The sequence below is a fragment of the Sinohyriopsis cumingii genome, chromosome 1, assembly GCF_028554795.1.
Source record: "Sinohyriopsis cumingii isolate HCF-2022 chromosome 1, ASM2855479v2, whole genome shotgun sequence".
Taxonomy (NCBI): domain Eukaryota; kingdom Metazoa; phylum Mollusca; class Bivalvia; order Unionida; family Unionidae; genus Sinohyriopsis; species Sinohyriopsis cumingii.
In genome coordinates this window covers 158,510,637-158,530,748 of record NC_142961.1, presented here as the reverse complement: position 1 = coordinate 158,530,748, position 20,112 = coordinate 158,510,637, and the positions used below count along the sequence as shown (strand labels likewise).

At 39.5% G+C, this 20,112-nt stretch overlaps 1 protein-coding gene across 2 annotated transcripts in view; it reads left to right on the top strand.

The window, feature by feature from the left end:
- LOC149808224 (uncharacterized) overlaps positions 1 to 20,112 on the top strand; it is an 80,578-nt gene that overhangs the window by 54,876 nt on the left and 5,590 nt on the right. For both annotated transcript variants that reach the window (XM_089975109.1, XM_089975118.1), the window contains 2 exons: positions 7,185 to 8,171; positions 15,751 to 15,991. In XM_089975109.1, coding sequence (XP_089831235.1) covers positions 7,185 to 8,171; positions 15,751 to 15,991 — 1,228 coding nt within the window. The remainder of the gene's footprint in view (positions 1 to 7,184; positions 8,172 to 15,750; positions 15,992 to 20,112) is intronic.

Below are 20,112 nucleotides of genomic sequence, written 5' to 3'. Positions count from 1 at the left end.
GTAAACACCTCAAAAATATCTTTGGCAATTTAAAAAGTCCTCAAGAAATCATTTCCATTTCCGTTTCAGTGTAAATTCATTGAAATAGGGCCAATTGCCATAACAATATGTGCCTGTTTACAGACAAGTTGAAAGATGGACATGATGTTGGAGCTGCCATTGTAACATGGTCACAAGCTCATTATCAATATAAGGTCTCTGTTACTGTAGAAATTACAGCCATACTTTGGAATACATTGAAAACTCTCAAATAAACAAACTCCCTTTCCATATTAAAAGCTTTCCAAGTTATAATTTGACAACCAGCTAAAAGTGACAGATATTACAGAAACATGATGTGATTATACAGTCTGCAAAATGTATTATGTGCTGGCTGCTTCAGCAGTGTTAGAATTAATGGTAATGAGAGGGCAGATAAAACAGATAATGCTGCCCATCATTCACCCATTTCTGAATGGAAGATTTTGTATAATGACTTCAAATATTGTATAAATCAGCATATTCTTCATTTCTCTTTCAAATACGTCCCCCAATCACATTAACTTTAGGGATATAAGCCTGCTACCTCTCAAATCCAGCCCTACTAAAAGACGAAAATTCGTCTTTTCGGTCTATCTCATATAGACCAAAGGGCAATAACTCTTGCCCCTTACCTCCCCTTGCCACCGCCAGGTGTCACTAGCTTTTAAGCTTTGCTTGTACTGATAACATGTACATTATACCTCCAAACAATCCAAGCCATCTTAGTGTTAAATTGGACCATCTGAAGTTAAATTTGGATTTATTGTGTTGGACAATCATTCTTCTACAGGTTGTATACATTATTTTAACAATTTTTTTCAAAATTGAGTGACTTTGTCACCCTTACGGATTTCGTTTACTGAAGACCATGTTACACACGCTATCGCGGAACTCGTATTGTCAATTAAGAGTTAACGCAACACTGACTAATTTCGCTTACTCCGTTAGTAACGGTTGTGGTATTAGCGAATTAATAACATGCTGAATTGATAATTTGTGCTTTGTTTTCTTTTCTTGTGTCGTTTCAGTAGAAATGTCAACCAAATGCATGAAATGCAAAAAGTTCAAAGCAAAAGAAGACAATCATGACTCTTGTATTGTATATACTAAGTGTACATCATCTATACCATGCAGCGTGTGTAATACTTGGACAGAGCAAACATGGGCTAATGTAGTCCAGAAGGCAGCAAAAGGGAGGGATAGACAGAATAAGTCGAAGAAAGATAGCATTGACGTCCTCGGTATACATCCGAAGACAGCCTCCATTGCGAGCCTTGTGGGGGACGTTGGGGTCCCCCACTCCACCTAAAGTTCGTCGTTTGCAACCGTCAATCACAGTAACATCAGCGGCAATGGAGGAAAATAATGTTGACAGGGTACAACAGACCAACTTTGTACAGATGCGTCGTTTGTTCCAGGAAACGACGACGCAGCTATTGACATCAGGCCAGATATTACCCTTATTTCCCTCGCTTGCTTCCACAGCCTTTTCTGACTCTTTGGGGGAATGTTCCCCCAATTTTAGGCTGCTCAGTGGGTGTAAGTCCCCCCGCATGTCCGAGCATGGCCTTTGGGCCTGTAAGTCAGGACGCATGGGGTTTTTACCGGATCCATCGGATCCATTTCTTTATACAACCTCTACATCACCGGCCGTCTGGCTGTCCCAGCATGGGGACCCTATTGCTAAAACGGTCCGACCAAACATGACTTATGGGGATTTTAGTGATAAATCCGTCCGTCAAGCTGTACCGCTGGCAACATACCAATTCTATGGCGGAGATTTTAGTGAGAAATCTGTCCGTCCAGCCTGGCCATTGGAGCAACCGGTACCGGTGATAGCAGGACCGTCGCCAACATTCAGACCGACCACAAGCCAGACAAACCAGCCGGCAGGGCCGTCCATCCATATATTCACAGCTTATCCACAAGGGAGAGTTAGGATGACGGAATCGCGTCATCTATGCCACCTGGTATGCTCTATTCAGAAATGCAAGCTATTACAGAACACAACTTGGCACACAGTGAGGGTGACGAAACTCCTGCAAATCAGCTGTACACAGATCCAACCATGGAACGGACTGAGTTTGGCTTCAAGGAGGCAGTGGAAGAAATTTATAGGGTGTTGGCAACTTCAGAATGCCCTCCACCTCCTACCGCCACTCAAGACTACAAAGTTAAGACGTCTGTAGATCTTGACGGGGAGGAAGAGATGCCGTCCTTCCGGCTCCTTCCCCAGTTGGCAAAAATTAAGGAGATCAGTGATCGTCTATCAGGACGAATAGGTGATCCGGGGAATGCTAAGGCATTATTTTCAGAAAGCCAAGTACCAGCGACATTCTCGTGTTGCTGGTACAAAACTCATTCAGATACCTTCAGTACAGATCTTCCGGCCCTGGACAAAAATATGGCAGCAGTTCAAAGCTAGTCCGGAACATAGTCGCTATGTCTTCAATGTTAGACTTGGCTTCATTAGCCATCTTAACAACTCGCAGAAAAATCCGACGATGACCACGCTTGGGAAGCGATGGCCCAGATTGCTAGAGTTATTAACAGGACAGCTCACCATTCCATGGCTAATGCATTGACTGCTTCTGCCAACTTAGACCTGATATGACGTGACGCATGTCTGCGATCCACATCGCTCAAGCCCCATCATACTCTGGCTTTACAGATGACTCCGTTTGGGTCACCTTTACTCTTTGGAGGAAAAATTGAAGAAGTTTGGAAGCAGGCATCTCAGGAACTGCCCCTCCAACTTGCCGCCCAACCCTCGCAGGCGTTTAGAAAAAATCAGCCCCTGCCACAGCGGAGGGATGATTGGCTGACCAGGGACAAGGGATCCTTACAATCAATGTGCAGTATAGATCCCAACCAAATGCCAGGAGACAACAGTCTAATCAAGCTAGGAGGCAACCATACAGAGGTGGTAAGAAACAAAGTTTCTCCGTCTTCAAGCCTCCTAACTCTAAAAATTGACATACCCTCTCCACCACCCGCGGACAGCCTACCTGTGGGCGGCCGCATCCTGCAATTTCAGGACCACTGGACCACCTTTTTTCCTCAGAACGATTGGGTGATCCAGGTCATTTCGGAGGGACTTCAGATTTCATTTATCCAACCCCCTCCCCTGTCCTCCTCTCCCCTCTTCACGGACGTACCGTCCGATCGGGAGAAGGATACCTTTCTACAACAGGAGATACAGTTGCTCATAAAAAAACGGGCAGTGGAGATTGTGAAAAAACCACAATTGTCGGGGTTTTATTCCAGGCTGTTTCTTATCCAGAAGACCAAAGGCAAGTTGAGGCCGATCATCGACCTGAGTCGCCTCAACCAATACATTTTACCACCGAAATTCAAGATGGAAACGGTGAGATCAATCCGTCTTTCCATCTGGCGGGATGAGTATGCTGTCAGTCTAGATATGACCGACGCATATTTTCATGTCCCTATCCACCCCGCGTCACGGAAATTATTCCGATTCGCTTACCGCGACGCGGTTTATCAGTTCCAGGTCCTACCCTTTGGCCTCAACATCAGCCCTTGGGCTTTTACCAAGGTTATGGATTGCGTCGTCACCCTGTTCCGTTCGACTTCATCTACAGGGACGGCAGTGTACTTGGACGACATCCTGCAGAAACATATGGTAAGTTCTATTCTGCTCAAAGGCAGAAACAATCTTTTAGCACTTTTAGATCATCTAGGCTTTCTCGTGAACTGGGAAAAGTCCGATCTCCGTCCATCCCAGCGTTTTGTCCATCTGGGTATGGAGTTTCTCACCGATCTGAATCTGGTACAGCTTCCTCGCACTCACGTAATCCGGATCGTCGAACTCGTCAAGTCCATTTCCAACAGGACGTGGATTTCAGTGAGAGAATTATTGCAACTCCTTGGATTATTCAATGCGGCAGTGGACTTAATCCCGCTTGGCCATCTTTTTATGCGTCCCTTACAAATGACGTTACTGGCACAATGGTGCCCCTTTTCAAGTGTCCCCAATCAAACAATAATGATCACGCCTGAGATACGATCGTTCCTGCGTCAGTGGCACAACCCTGGTTGGCTGTCCATGAGGATTCCTCTGGAGATGCCCCAAGCGAAGATAACGGTATGTACCAATGCCAGTACCTACGGTTGGGGTGCCCACCTGTTGCCGGACTTCACTACAGTCAGTGGCACGTGGGAGCCAGGGGAGAGGCCTCTCCACATCAACCTTTTAGAAATGAGGGCTGTCATCAATGCCTTTCATTTCTGGAAGGATCAACTCTCAGGAAAAACTGTCATCATTATGTCAGACAATTCTGTGGTGGTGACTTACCTCCTCAAACAAGGGGGCACCAAATCACCAGACCTGTGCATTCTGATCTGGCAGTTTCTATGTTGGTGCGACAACCTCCACATCAACGTACAAATCAGACACATTCCTGGCAGACTCAATGTCTTGGCCGACACTCTATCAAGGAAAGGTCAAGTCATTCACGTGGAATGGTCACTCCATTAATCAGTCTTTCTTCGGATTTGCACACTTTGGGGGCGTCCGATGATCGATCTTTTTGCGACAAGGTGGAATCGAAAGTTGCCCACCTTCGTCTCTCCAGTTCCAGACCCAGAGGCTTGGGCCGTGGACGCTTTGTCAATCAGCTGGGAGGGGTTGTGGGCACTCACCTACCCTCCCACGGTTTTGGTACCGAAAATAATCCAGAGGTTAAGGGGTCAGAACTGTTAGATGATTCTGATTGCCCCTCTCAGATGGAACAAGTCCTGGGTCACCGATCTACTCGATCTAGCGATAGATCTACCCAGAAAGATTCCAACCAGCCCAAATCTTCTTAAACAACCGCAGTCACAGGTGTTCCACCCCTGCCCGGACCGTCTTCTTCTTCACGCTTAAGACTCTTGTCCGGGCAGCCTTGCGAGACAAACAATTTAAACCTTCGATTGTGGAGAGAATCTCAAGAGCAAGAAGGCCCTCCACTCTGAAGGCTTACGAGGGAAAGTGGCATGTTTTCAGGACTGGTGCCATATCAATAACATTGTCCCTTTGAGTGTCTCAATCCCTCAACTGGCCGACTTTTTTCTCTGGCTTTTCGAGGAGAAACAGTTGGCCCCAATTACTATCAAAGGCTACCGCTCCATGATATCAGACATATTCTGCCATCATGGTAGATGTGATATTGGGCATAACAAAGATCTATTAGATCTTTTAGCCAATTTTGATTTCAATCGACCAAAATCCCTCACCCTGTTTCCAAAAGGGAATCTGTCCTGGGTTTTAATATGGCTCAATTCAGACAAATTTGAAGCTTTAGCCCACACTTCGTTAAAGCTACTATCATACAAAACATGTTTCTTGATAGCCTTAGCTTCAGCATGCAGGGTGAGTGAGTTACATGCCCTTTCCAGTGACCCGATCTTTCTTCAGTTCAGATCAGATGGTTCAGTGCTCCTCCTGACGCAAACAGGTTTTGTAGCCAAAAATAGGTTACCATCCATTGGCAATCAAAGAATCATCATTCACTCACTCTCTTCCATAGATAAGTCAAGAGCAGCAGCGATGCAAGATCCTGTTTGTGCATTCAAGCACTTTTAAAATGCACAGAGGCGTGTCGGGACACACGTAAGCGCCTCTTTCTTCCGGTCAAAGCTGGTAAACGGGATATCACCCCTCAAGCCCTTGCTTCATGGCTGAAGTGGGTTATACGCTCAGTGTACTCTGAGGTCTCACAAGATAGAGTCGCCTCATGAAGATTACGGCTCATGAGATTAGAGCAATCTCGGCGAGCCTGGCATTCGAATGCAATGTTTCGATCCGAGATATAATAGAAGCTGTTGGCTGGCATGCAGAGTCAACCTTCTCCAGTTTTTATCTCAGAGATTTGGCTTCGCAGAGGCAAACCTTGAATCTGGTAGGTCCGTTGACCACCAGACCCATTTAAAACAATCAGCACAGCCTATCAGCTTCGCTGGATTCGCCAGTGAAATTTCGTAGGTAAGAAGATTTCAATAACTATCTTCTTAACCATATATAGGGGTCACATATAACGGGACCCTAGGCTGTATTGCTGATGAAATTAGGAGAACGGGTTATCGTTCAAATGGGGAATCCAGCCATCATTCCTTAGAAGGTACCCAGAGTGGAGGTAGGATGCTCAGTATTCCCTCCTCCTGTTACTTATTCTCCTAATGTTAATGTGATTGGGGAACGTATTTGAAGGAGAAAGCAAATTTTTAGTAAATTGTGTTTCTCCGAGAATACTTACCCGATCACATTACTTAAAAACCCTCCCAACCTCCCCACTATGCGAGCATCCTCATATAATATATATCGCTCAGCTTAAAAAACTAGTAACACCTGGCGGTGGCAAGGGGAGGTAAGGGGCAAGAGTTATTGCCCTTTGGTCTATATGAGATAGACCGAAAAGACGAATTTTCGTCTCTTAGTAGGGCTGGATTCGAGAGGTAGCAGGCTTATATCCCTAACGTTAATGTGATCGGGTAAGTATTCTCGGAGAAACACAATTTACTAAAAATTTGCTATTTAGCAAAAAATGTAGAATTAAGACTCGAAAAACAGGCTTCAGAACATCAAACACACTAATAGAGAGTGGCATCCCTTATATAGAGCAAATTAGAGTTGGGTGGTTTATGTGTTTGTAAAACATTGCAAAACTGGTTAGCATGTTATAGATTGCAGCTAAAGGAGACCAGTACAACTCTCAGAGAAACTACATCTGGAATGAGTCAAGTAATGGTACATATAGCAAGTTTATGAGATTCTTCAGTCTCATGTTTGAGCAAGTAGGTCTTGGTTCCATTGATTCACAAAATGAAGCCCATTGTTCTTTCTTCATAGGTGTGCTTGATAGTGGTAGGTATATGTAGATATTGGGACTTAACCCAGGATACCAAGTGGAAAATGTGAAAAGTATCAGCTGGGAAATTCAGCTCACGCATAATTGGAAACAGTAGAGCAATCAGCATCATATAAAAAGGTCTTTGATTCAAACCCTGGTCTGGTCACAAAGCTTTTCCCAGTTACACATATATTAAGGGATGTAAATATCTGTTAAAAATCTGCTTTAAAACAAAATAAAGTACCAGTCAAACCCCAAGTTGAATGAGCTGAAAGTTTGTAGTTAATTTTTTAAAATTCTATTTTATTTTAGTTTTGGGAGTGGAGATATTCCATCACTCTCTGCTGGCTGTGATGCTGCCAAATGGGAAGCAGTGACTGTAGAGGTACGTAACACAATATATGACAGGCTCATGAAATCCATTGAAGAATGGGAATCACAAGCTGGTCATTTTAGGCAGATTGGGAAGGAAATTGAGGAAAGTCTTAAGGCAGAGTTCCCGAAGTTTCAGTTTCAGTTGCTAAAAATTGAAAATGACCTAGCAGTGGGACGAAGAATGTCAGTGTCCTCAGATGACCAGGAACTGCAGATGTCAGAAAATGTAGAAGATGAACCCTTTATCCCAAGTTTTATCAGTCAGAAGTTTCTTGGTACAACACTAGGTACAAAGATTGCAGTTGGAATCGGTCTGTCCCCAGTATTATTAGTGGGAGCTATAGTTCGCCTGCCAGTATGGGGAGCTAAGCTGCTGAAACGGGCTTTTGATCATCAGATTCTTGAAAGAAGCTTTTTAGAAGCTAAGAATGAAGAAGCAAGAAATTTAGTTGTGGAGAAATATGCACATAAAGTTGTAGAGTCTATGACTAATAGAGTGGACCTGGAAAAAGTTATTGTAGAAGACTTGGAGCCAATTTTCAAGTATCTTAGTACCATGAAATCTCAAATGAAAGATCAAATAAACATTGACAGAGATGCATTGAAGAGGTTGAATGAAGAAAAGCGAGATAAAGATGAGATTGTAGATCTCTATGAACCACTAAAACAAATGTTGGTACTTCAGAAAGACCATTTAAGACAGTTTCAAACCCTCCATCTGCCGAGGCGGGAAGGGCATCAAGAGATATTATTGAAAAATTTGCATATATTTGATACAGTTATATGTTCAGGACTAATGGCAGAAATATTATGTGGAGAGATATGTGATCAAAATTGTTTGAGTGATGTCAGTGTTCGCAGGGTCAGACGGATGCCATCCCCAAATACCATTTCAAAATTCTTGGACACAGAGGTAGCTTACAGGTAGGTTTGATAACATAGCGTTTTCGTCACTCCTTTTACTTAAACCTGTTTTTGCCTTTTTGTCCAGAATGGCTTGGCTAATTATAACCAAGACCATGCTATGTTTGCTTCATAGGACATGCTCCATTAAAGTTTTGTTGATGGCTCCTTTAACAGTGGTGTGGCTTTCATAGCATCCATATGGAAAACCCAATGCCAAATTCTTTTCTACAATGGCTTAGCTAGCTTTTATCAAGTTTAGTAGAAATGTTTATTAGGATATGTTCTATCAAGATTTGTTCAAACTAATTCACCTATTAGTAGTGTGGCCTCCTCTGCATCTAGATGGAGAATTTAAAAAAAAAAATTCTTTAAAAGAGCTAAGTGAATTTAACCATTGAATGTTTCTTAGGATATGCTTTATCAAAACGATGTCCAGCATGGGTCATTTAACAGTTGAGTGGTTTTCCTAGCAACCATTGAAGAAACCTACTTTAAGAATTGCTGATCCAGTTGTTTAAATTTGGTGAGAATGTTTCCTATGATATATTGCAGAACAATATTGTTAGGGTGGCAATCACATGGAAAACCTTTTTTTTTTCTTCTTCTATAGAGCATTTTAGCCAGTTTGATGAAAATTAGTAGGAATATCTATTAGAACATGCTCAAAGTTTTGTCTTCTTTGGCTCCCCTTGCAGTGGTGTGGCTTCCTTAGGTGGCACTCTACTTATGTTTTTGCATAGGGTTATATATTGAAGAAAAAAAGTATTTCTCAGGTTTTCCTCACTGGTTATACTGGCTATTTAAAAAGGACCTTATATATCTTAGGTATTTAATAGTAAAAGAACTTTCAGTTCCTTTATTTTGGTGTATGATTGATGGGTGTAGTTTGGGTTATAGAGGATACTGCTTGGCCTTACTTCAGATGTTAACCTATGAAACAGCTGCTTGCTCTGCTTAAGTCATTTTTACTTTCTGGACATCAGAGGTAAATTGTTTGAAAAAAGAGCTTATAACTTTCATATGTTTTATATATTTGTAATTTATTCATTACACTTTCAGAAGCTGGTATTTTACAATCTTACATAATTCAATTTCCCTATGTACTTTAGGCTAATTGAGGCTGAATTTTCAAGCACATTGGAGCAGTTTTTTGGTTAACTGTGTGTTTAGATCATGTACAGTTTTCAAAAGTGCAATATCCAAAGAAGTTTCAGCCACTATCCATGAAAGTAACATAGAGGTATGCCAGTGTGCATGTTGCAAATGCAAACAACCTTGCCGTACACTTTTCACTCTCTCAGAAGTTCATATCTGTAGAGCACCCCTGTAGCAAGCAGGTGGAAAACGTCTTTTAAATTTCTACTCTAGAATGGCCAAGCCAGTTTTCATAAAACTTGATAGGAATGTTTCTTAGGACATACTCTGTCAAAGTTATATCTGGGTTGGCTCCACTAGCAGGGGTGTGGCTTCCATAGCTGCTGGGTGGAAAATGTTCACTGATGCTCATGTGACATCAGATTTGGCCAATTTTCTCTCCAAAACTGCCTTATCATATCGGACCAGGTATGATAGATGGAGTCCTAGCATAATTACCTTCAATATTTATCATCTAGTTCAGCTGAAGTCACACAGAATGGAAATGCAGTTAACATATCAAATTACCACCAGTTTCTACTTGATAAGTTGAAATTAACCTGACATGGGCATCTTTCAACCAAAGGCATCTACTATGCCTTTAGGGTGGCCACTTGTTCTCTTTTATACCATACAGTCTAGTTTTCAGCTGGTCTGTCCACTGCTGAATGTAATCATTTATGCCTGTGTGCCAAAGACTGTCTAGTATTCTTGAGTTGTCACTGTCCACCCTGCTCATTGCTACACTTACCTTTTTAGATCAGTGTTTAACAGGTGAGTGATATTAGGCCCATTTTGACCTCTAACCTCACAGTTTCCATAGTGATTGAAAAGACTGACTGGTGATCCATATGGACATTCAACACACCTCTCAAATTGTAGGTTTATTGCTATCTAGCATGCTTTGTAGCATAACTAACTACCCATGAATACATGGTATGCACAAAAATATGCTGAAGTGCCAGATATGATCCTCATGCAGTTTAGCAGAACTTAGTTATAAAGCTAACATGCTTACCTAACCAGTCCTGATATAGTGGATGAGTAAAGGGCAAACCAATTTTTAGCTCTCCTTATCATAGACATGAGGAATTTATGGCTTTTGTCCATTGTAATTTGCCCATCCATCCATTAGCACAAATCTTTTATCCCTAATCCTAATAAAACAAACTTCATTAATGGCCATGAAACATTACACACATACTCACAACATAGCCTAGTCAGTCCTAAATGAAAATGACACTGCTTGGACATTTAGTATGGCCACCACAGCAGCCATGATGAAAATCTTGTAGCCTACTCCTTCTGAACTGAATATAATATTGACATAGGATTTCAAAGGCACAACTTGTTTAGTTGGTTCTAATGAAAATGGTGCTGTTCAGAAATCCAATATGTCCAACAGAACCATCTTGAAAATCTTGTTACCACTACTTCTGGAATGTATATTGACTTGATGTTTTCACCACAAGACTTCATATGATGTCTAATTTGTCTTAAATGAAAAAAGGGCTGCTTGGTCATCCAGTATGCTTGCTACAATGTCCATTGTGAAAATCTAGTTATTATTATTCACTGCAAGATTTTGTAGAATGTCTAGTTGGACCTAAATGAAAAGGATGCCATTCAGACAGGCAACAGGGTCATTGTGCAGCCATCTTGTCAATCTTGTTCTTGCTACTCATCTTCAATAAATGGAATTTAGTTTAAAGACTTTATATGAAGCCTAAATGAAAATGGTGTCAATCTGACATAAAATATAACTACCATGACATCCGTATTGAAATCTTGTTTTCACTTCCTCACAGGAATGCAGTCAAAGCACTTCACTTTCTTTCATGAATGCTTAGTTTGAATGGAAGACTTCTTATAATGTCTAGTCAGTGAAAATGGTAACATCTCACAACTGATATAACCACCTTGGCATCCAGCTTGAAAGCTTTGTTATCACTGATCCTGAAAATCCATCTTGAAAGCTTTGTTATCACTGATCCTGATAAATGTACAAACCACCATTTAACACCCTCCTTCTTTTCCCCTCTGTATGTTTGTTTGTGTGTGTATATATCTGAATTAAAATTGTACAATATTATTATTTTATTAACCTTATAAAATGTAAATGAAAAAGTCTCATCATGGATTCTTGGTCTTTCTTTTTGGACAGTAGAGCATTAGACCCCTTGGAGGGACTCTTGTTTAAAACATACATCATGATGATCACTTGTATAACATTTTATCTTAAAGTGCCCAAATGTGACTCCATTACTATTCATTTTTTTAAATAAGTTTTTATTTTTGTATTATTAAAAAATAACAACTTTACTCTTTGGAAATGTTTTAGAGTGCTTGAGCTTGATACAGAAGATGAAGTTAAATTCATTGTGATTGAGATGGAAGGAGAGGAAACATGAAAGTTTTGGCAAGCAACTTAGATTATACTTGTTAATTAGTATACAACTCTTAAATTGAAATGCAGAGACATGAACTCGTCAGTGTATCCAACAGTGTAAAGGCTGTTCATACTAATAATATCCTAGAATGTACCTTGTAACAAACATATTTTTGTTCTTTATAAGTGAATTTGTTTAAAAGTAGATTCCAACATTTGGTTAAAGAGACACAGTTAGTCACACTAACCTGACAGTCCTTATTTGCTGGAGTTTCTAGTGCAAACCTTTTTTCTTTTGGATGTTAATATGTTGGTAAGGGTGGCTATGACTTTGCACCTGAATGTAGTTGGCATCTGTGGTGATAATTTTACACCCAAATGTGGATGTCAGTTTGGGTGATAATGTTGTACCTGAATGCGGATGTCAGGTATGGTGTTGATGTTGTACCTGAATGTGGATGTCAGGTGTGGTGATAATGTTGTACCTGTATGCAGATGTCAGGTGTGGTGATAATGTTGTACCTGAATGTGGATGTCAGGTGTGGTGATAATTTTGTACCTGAATGTGGAAGTCAGCTGTGGTGATAATGTCGTACCTGTATGCGGATGTCAGGTGTGGTGATAATGTTGTACCTGTATGTGGATGTCAGGTGTGGTGATAATGTTGTACCTGAATATGGATGTCAGGTGTGGTAATAATTTTGTTTTTGAATGTGGGTTGCATGAGTGTTGATAATTTTGCACCTCCATTTGGATGGCTAATGTAGCAATAATTTTGCACCTTAATGTGGATGGCAGGGGTGGAGTAATTTTGCACCTGAATGTGGGTATCAGGTGTGGTGACATTTGTGTACATATATGTGGATGGCAGGTGTGGTGACATTTGTGCACATGTATGTGGATGGCAGGTGTGGTGACATTTGTGCATATATATGTGGATGGCAAGTGTGGTGACACTTGTGCACATGTATGTGGATGGCAGGTGTGGTGACATTTGTGCACATGTATGTGGATGTCAGGTGTGGTGACATTTGTGCACATGTATGTGGATGGCAGGTTTGGTGACATTTGTGCACATTTATGTGGATGGCAGGTGTGGTGACATTTGTGCACATGTATGTGGATGGCAGGTGTGGTGACATTTGTGCACATGTATGTTGATGGCAGGTGTGGTGACATTTGTGCACATGTATGTGGATGGCAGGTGTGGTGACATTTGTGCACATGTATGTGGATGGCAGGTGTGGTGATAGTTTTGCACATGTGGATGGCAGGTGTGGTGACATTTGTGCACATGTATGTGGATGGCAGGTGTGGTGACATTTGTGCACATGTATGTGGATGGCAGGTGTGGTGATAGTTTCGCACATGTGGATGGCAGGTGTGGTGACATTTGTGCACATGTATGTGGATGGCAGGTGTGGTGACATTTGTGCACATGTATGTGGATGGCAGTTGTGGTGATATTTGTGCACATGTATGTGGATGGCAGGTTTGGTGACATTTGTGCACATGTATGTGGATGGCAGATGTGGTGATAGTTTTGCACATGTATGTGGATGGTTGTTGTTGTTGTTGTTGTTGTGGGGTTTAACGCCATTTTTCAGCACGATAGGCTATACATGGCGGGCAGTATTAATGGTGGAGGAAGAACCCGGAAAACCCTGGAAAGAACCACCGACCCATGAGAAGCTACTGGCAAGCTTTCTCATATGCCCACATTGGTGTATGTGGATGGCAGATGTGGTGATAGTTTTGCACATGTATGTGGATGGCAGATGTGGTGATAGTTTTGCACATGTATATGGATGGCATGGATGGCAGGTGTGGTGATAATTTTTGATTAGGTAATTACTGACCAGACTAAATCTTGCATATTTAACTCATTTTGTATTGGTATTGATGAAATCAATGCCAGTCTGAGTTGTTTATTAAGTTATTTCATAAAGTTGTTTATTATTATTATTATTATTATTATTATTAAGAAATGAGTCTCATAATTGTAAATATTTTGGTTCTTTCTAATTCAGTAATATAAAATTCCTAACATTATTATTTCAGCCAGAAGTAAAATCCTTTCAAAACATTAAGTTAGTTTCAGTTTGTATTCTGTTACAATTTGCACTTAATATTTTGATTTTAATTGATTATTTAGGTGAAGAAATGCAAGGTTCTGGTTACATTGGTATAGAAAATTAGAGTAGGTAGGTTGGTACAGACTCTTTTTTGGTCTGGACAGATTTAAATGAAGCATAAACTAGAAAATATGCATCATTATTATCCTGAATTTATCTTTGATCATAATTACATCCCTCTGTTCATTTTTTCTCCTGATTTTGTCTTCTTTTTTCCATGGTACCCCCATCTCCCAGCATAAATTAGCAAGAAAACATGGGATCAGTTGCGTAGCCAGAACAACATGCATTTTTATTTAGCCTTAGTTAGATGTTACATGTACAGACTGTTGGGTGATGGAAAAAGTGAGATGAAGACAATATTGTTATTGATTTTGTTATCTTTTTCCTTTTTATTTCACTTTGGTCTCTCAGTCCTTCAATTTCCTGTTGAAAAATGCGCAAGAATTTCTTAGAAGTAAAGAAATTATGATTCCCAAGACATTCCTTGAAATTTAGGTTCTTGTCACTGATATTCTCATTTAATTAAGAACAAACTGGACATGCAAGCCATGGCGAAGTCTTGATTAATACACTTATGTTGTTACCGTTTATTTTATGCCTGCCATAAAGAAGTGTATAGAGCTGTATTTTCTCTTTCATTCCATCAATATTTGCATCCTTCAGTATCATTATATATGGTATCTTTTTCATTTCAGCACAATAACTATAGTTTTATATCCGTTTCCTTTAAAAAACCGTATGGCTTGGACTTACAATAAAGAAATAACCTATTAATTTTGTGGTCAAGGTCACTGTGACTAAAAGAAGAAACTTTTTATGTATAATAGCTTTAGTTTTAATTCCTTTACCAAAGTTTTTGGAGAGCATGCATTAAAGGTTAGTAAGAGGTCTTTTGCTTTGGGATCAAAAGGCTAAAGGTCATTGCTTATGACTTAAAGAAGAAAAGGTTTTGCAGAATAAGTTATGTTCTAGAGAAAGCTCTTGGACCAAACATGGTGGATGGCTTGTAAATATTAGCATAAGAAAGATACCTTTAGAATTTCGGATCTAAAGGTTGCAGGTTAAATCTGATAAGAAAAATAAAGGTTTCTGCACATTAAGTTTTGTTCATGACCATATGCCTTGACAAAGGGTCAAGTTCACAGAGACCTTCTGATCAGATAATAATAATAATGATGAGGACTTTGTATAGTGCCTAATCTTTAGAAGCTCTAAGTGCTTTACAACATTAGACAACACCTATAAGATAAAAACATATAATAATATTATTACAAAAACAAACACTGTGAAATTAGAAAACATTAAACATGCTGAGAATATTTAAAGTAAGAAACATCATCAGGTCATCATGATATAACTACAGCTGCATGCCTGCTATTGCAGTATATTCGGGCCAAGTTTGGTTGGTAAAACTTTTCTTGTGCAGAGCTTGTGTTTTGAGGAGTGTAATCGTTCTCATACACTTTAAATTGCTTCCAGGATAGAGATCCATTGCTCTCCCGAATCTTATTTTTCAAAACAAAGATTTCCAGGTGTTTTTTGACCGATCTCAATTTTCATCCTAGATTTCATGGCAGTTACCTTTCACAAATACTGACATGCTTACAGGTTACACCATCTTTTTGATATATGATGCCATGTGCTGTAAACGATGATATCTTAACTATTTGAGAAAAATGAATAACTCTCTTCAACACTGCCCAGCTTTTGTACCTTATCATCAAATAATTGCGAATCACACAACATAAACAAGAATATAATTGATTCTAATTCAGCAAGAAAGCTTGATTACCAAACCTTTTTTTTCAGCATAATGAATATTTACAGTTATGCCCGTTTACAGTAATATGCTAAAGAAGTTATGCACCTGTTTAAATATACTAAATTTGCATTGTCATGAAATATTTTAAAATATTGAAACATTATTTTTTCTCAGATACATTAAACAGGATAGCATTGTACGGTGTAAGTGGTTGGCCAGAGGTGAGGGGGCAGCATATCAGGTGTTGGAACCACTGAAGAGTAGCCTCTATGTTTACAGCCAGCACATGAAGGAGGCAATAAGACAACATCCTTTTGAAAACTGCTGGCCACTGGTCAAGCAGGTGGTTGATGGCCTTATTTACCTGCATGACCGAAACAATGTACTATATGACCTGTCACTGGACACTGTGGCTGTAAGTAATGAAAGATTGATATTAGTAGTTTAGTTGATTGTTTCTTTTGTCCCATTCCTCAGCAGTATTTGCTTGGCTGCTGGTTTTGACCCAACCCAGCTCTTATGCACTAAAAATCATCAGCAAGATCTCACTTATATGAGGATACTGATTCTTGATTTTGTCATAAAAAAATATGATAGGCTGTTAAATTTGAAAGTTAACTCACCTCAATTCCAAAATTAACTCCCCTCAATTCCAAGGATAACTATTCTTATTTGTCACTAAAGAAGTTTAAGGCTGGATCATTTTCTGCATGGCATCCACTCCAGTATTGAAACCGTTTTTAATCATAGAATTATTTTAGGTTATGATTTGTTGTTAAAAAAAAACAACTTTTCTTTAAATCTGTAGAGGGAAAGTTACCAGCATTTTTGTTCTATCTCCAGCATTTTTAGCTTGCCCCACCAAAGTAGAGGAGAGCTAGTGTACTACCCATTCCTCTCCACCCTATTAAACACCCACACAAAAATCATATATACAAGAAAAGCTGTACTGTATCTCAATATTTCTTTCTTCCTAGATACTAGGCAGTAGTTTGGAGTGGGTTTCAAGGCACCTACCCACCAGGGGAGGGTGGCAAGGATGCTAAGTTGGTATATGTACATTATTTGTACATTCTTTGTCATGTTTTTTTAAATTTATTTACCTCATGATTGTACAAGATTTTGTACTCTGTGTATTTGTGGTTATAACTGGAATCTTCAAATTTTATGAGGTGATGATCTTGATGAAAATACTACATCCTCATCTCAAAAGTAGGTCACTTTTGCCTACATTTCATTCATTTTGGTTAAATTTTGTGTTTTAAATCAAGTTCTCAAGCACAGTTCATGCTGGAATAATCAGGGTAAATGATTGTATACATCTCTGTTAATATCACAACCTTACAACAAGGTTACCATGTCCTGCCATTTTAATTCTACCAGCTTAGGTTAAGTATGTACATAACAGCTTATGACCACTTACGTTTTTTGCATAGTGTGTAGATACAGCTAATGACCACTTAAGTTTTTTTGCATAGTGTGTAGATACAGCTAATGACCACTTAAGTTTTTTTGCATAGTGTATAGATACAGCTAATGACCACTTAAGTTTTTTTGCATAGTGTGTACATACAGCTTATGACCACTTAAGTTTTTTTGCATAGTGTGTACATGCAGCTTATGACCACTTAAGTTATTTTGCATAGTGTGTACATTCAGCTTATGACCACTTAAGTTTTTTTGCATAGTGTGTACATACAGCTTATGACCACTTAAGTTATTCTGCATAGTGTGTACATATAGCTTATGACCACTTAAGTTATTTTGCATAGTGTGTACATACAGTAGAATGATATAACTTTGTGCAAATATTCATCTTGATAAGTATGACACCTTCATTGCAAAGGTTAGTCATTATGGCTCTTATTGTATGTTTCACTGACTTTGGTTAAATTTTGCTTGAAGTTCATTTTTCATGCACTGTTCATAAAAGACTTGGCGATGATAAGCATCTCTGTTAGTACCACACACTAATAAAAGGTCATTGTGACTCACATTTCACATTTTACAATATTGGTTGAATGACCACGTAGGTTTTTGGTATGCTATGTACATGCTATCCTGTCTAAAATTATGAAACCAGACAAGGAGATGCATCTTGACATGTACTACATCCTTTTTGTAAAAGCAGGTCACTCTGAGCCATAGTTTATGTTTTACTGACCAAGGTTAGATTTTATGTTCTTTTTGACCAACATTTCACAGACTTTTTTGTGTTAAATTTATATTACAAGCACAGTTCATATACTGTAATATTTTTACTAGATTTCCTTTGTATCACAACCTTATAACAATAGGTTACTCATCTTGCATTCACACTTTACTAGCTTATGGTAAGTTTACACATTTAGTTTCATGCCAAATAGTATGTTTTGCATGTTGTGTATATACAATGCCACTTATTTTAAAAACCTGTGATTTCCACCCATTAAAACATATACAGTCCTTACATTACTTTATTTGTATTTGTATTCTATGAAAAAAATCACATGGGAGCAGTAGGTGATTCAACTCACCCAAACTAAATTCTCTCCTCTCCTCCCCCCACCCCCAGCAGTTTCATGGGTGACTTGGTTTAAAATAATACTTGTGATAAATTTGAATTGATGGAAGACGTTATTTTTTTTCCTTTCTACTTCCATTAACAATATGTCCAAATGGTTTGATTGAGCGTCCTAGTACTGCTCTATCATACAAGCAAAAACAATCCATTATTTCCACAGGAGTTAATGGTTTAAGTTTCTCCTCCACCAAGTCTCTCCTGAAACAGAGACAGTGGGTTACATAGTCCTTGCTTCAAGTAGAGAGGGCAGGATGAAGATGTCCTTTCTGTCCTCAATGAATCAAAGAGATATTGATGCAGTGCAGGCAGCTGTGGTACCCTCTTCCTTTGAGTCCCTGCCTCTTTTCACCCTTTGGTTAAAGAGGCAGAGGAGGAGAATCCTTGTCATTCACTAAAGCAGTAAATGAGGTTTATGGTGACTCCAAAATTCTTTCCAGTTGGGATAAATTTTCTTCGGCACGCTCTCAATCAGATCTTATCCTCCTCCCTCACTCAGCTATAATATGATTTAGCAAGGGCCAAGCTTTTCTGCATAGCATAATGTATGGTCTTTTCCTCTACATTATGTGCTTCTTGTGGGATCATCAGCTTCCCACAAAAATGACAAGTTCATCTATTCAACAGCACCAGCTATTACTGATATTAAAATGTATTTTTTTTTTTGGGGGGGGCGTAAAACCAATTTTAATAATGTAATACTTAGCTGCTGCTGTTGCCAGATTCCCTCCACCCCACCCACTTTGATGTCCCTCTAAGTTAGGTTGCTCTCTCAAAATAAATGACGGGTGCCCAGAACACATACCCAATATATGTTGGGTTCTCCAGCAGGGGTGAGCCAGTGTTCTGGAAGCTTCTGGGTCATCATAATGGGAGGACAAATTTTCATCATCCAGTTAGGGGTATTTTCCTCCTAGAAAAGTACAAGCTATATAATAGCAACAGGAAAGTATTAAATTGATAAATTAGTTTTACCACCCACCCACCACAAAAGAACTATATTTTGCAGAAAAACTAAAGTTAGTTCCATTTCTGATCTGTGTGGATGGCACTTAGGGTAATAAAGAAACCTTTAGATTCTTTGGTGTCATTGTTTATATTCAGGGTAAGCTAGTCCAAGTCATGTTAAGTCTAAAAGAAAATAAGGTTTCTGCACACTGTCAGGAAGTTAGTTCAAGACTACATACCTTGAATGAAAAATCCAGGTCACTGAGATTCATTGGTCAGTAATCTGATACATACCTGTTCCAAGATTAACAAGCATTCTGCTTATTGGACTGGCACAATCAGTCTTAATTATGACAGAAACGTTGTGAATGCATGCCACTACTTGGCAACAGATGTGGCCTTGAGCAAAATTAAACATGTTTCAACATTTTCTGCAAAATATGAAGATGTTTATGATTAATAAATTCAACCTATCCACATTGACATTCAGATTGATCATTACCTGAATGAAACAGTTGTGTCTTGCATGGATTCGAACCTCTCAAAGACATTTTTCTCCCATAAAAAAAAGTGATGTACACAATTGCTGGAATAAGTGTAACATTCTTACGGCATTTATTCTATACAAGTCTCTGCAGATAACTAGCTTTGAGCACTATCCCCCCCCCCCCCCCCCCGCTGCAACTATAAGAAAAATGTCCTCTTGGTTAATTTTGTCAACCCATGTTAGTGGAAAGTGATACATATTAGTCTGTTATCGGTGGCATCAACAGTTTTATTACGAGTTAAGGTTTTCATTCTTGCACACAATTTTACCTTGGGGTCAAGGGCTCTGTCATAGAAAATCCAGTTTAGCCCAGTACTTTAAGTGCTTAGTTGTTGTTGTTGTTGGGTTTAACGCCATTTTTCAGCACACGATAGGCTATGTATGGTGGCCAGTATTAATGGTGGAGGAAGAACCCGGGAAAACCCTGGGAAGAACCACCGACCCACGAAAAGCTACTGGCAAGCTTTCTCACATACCCACA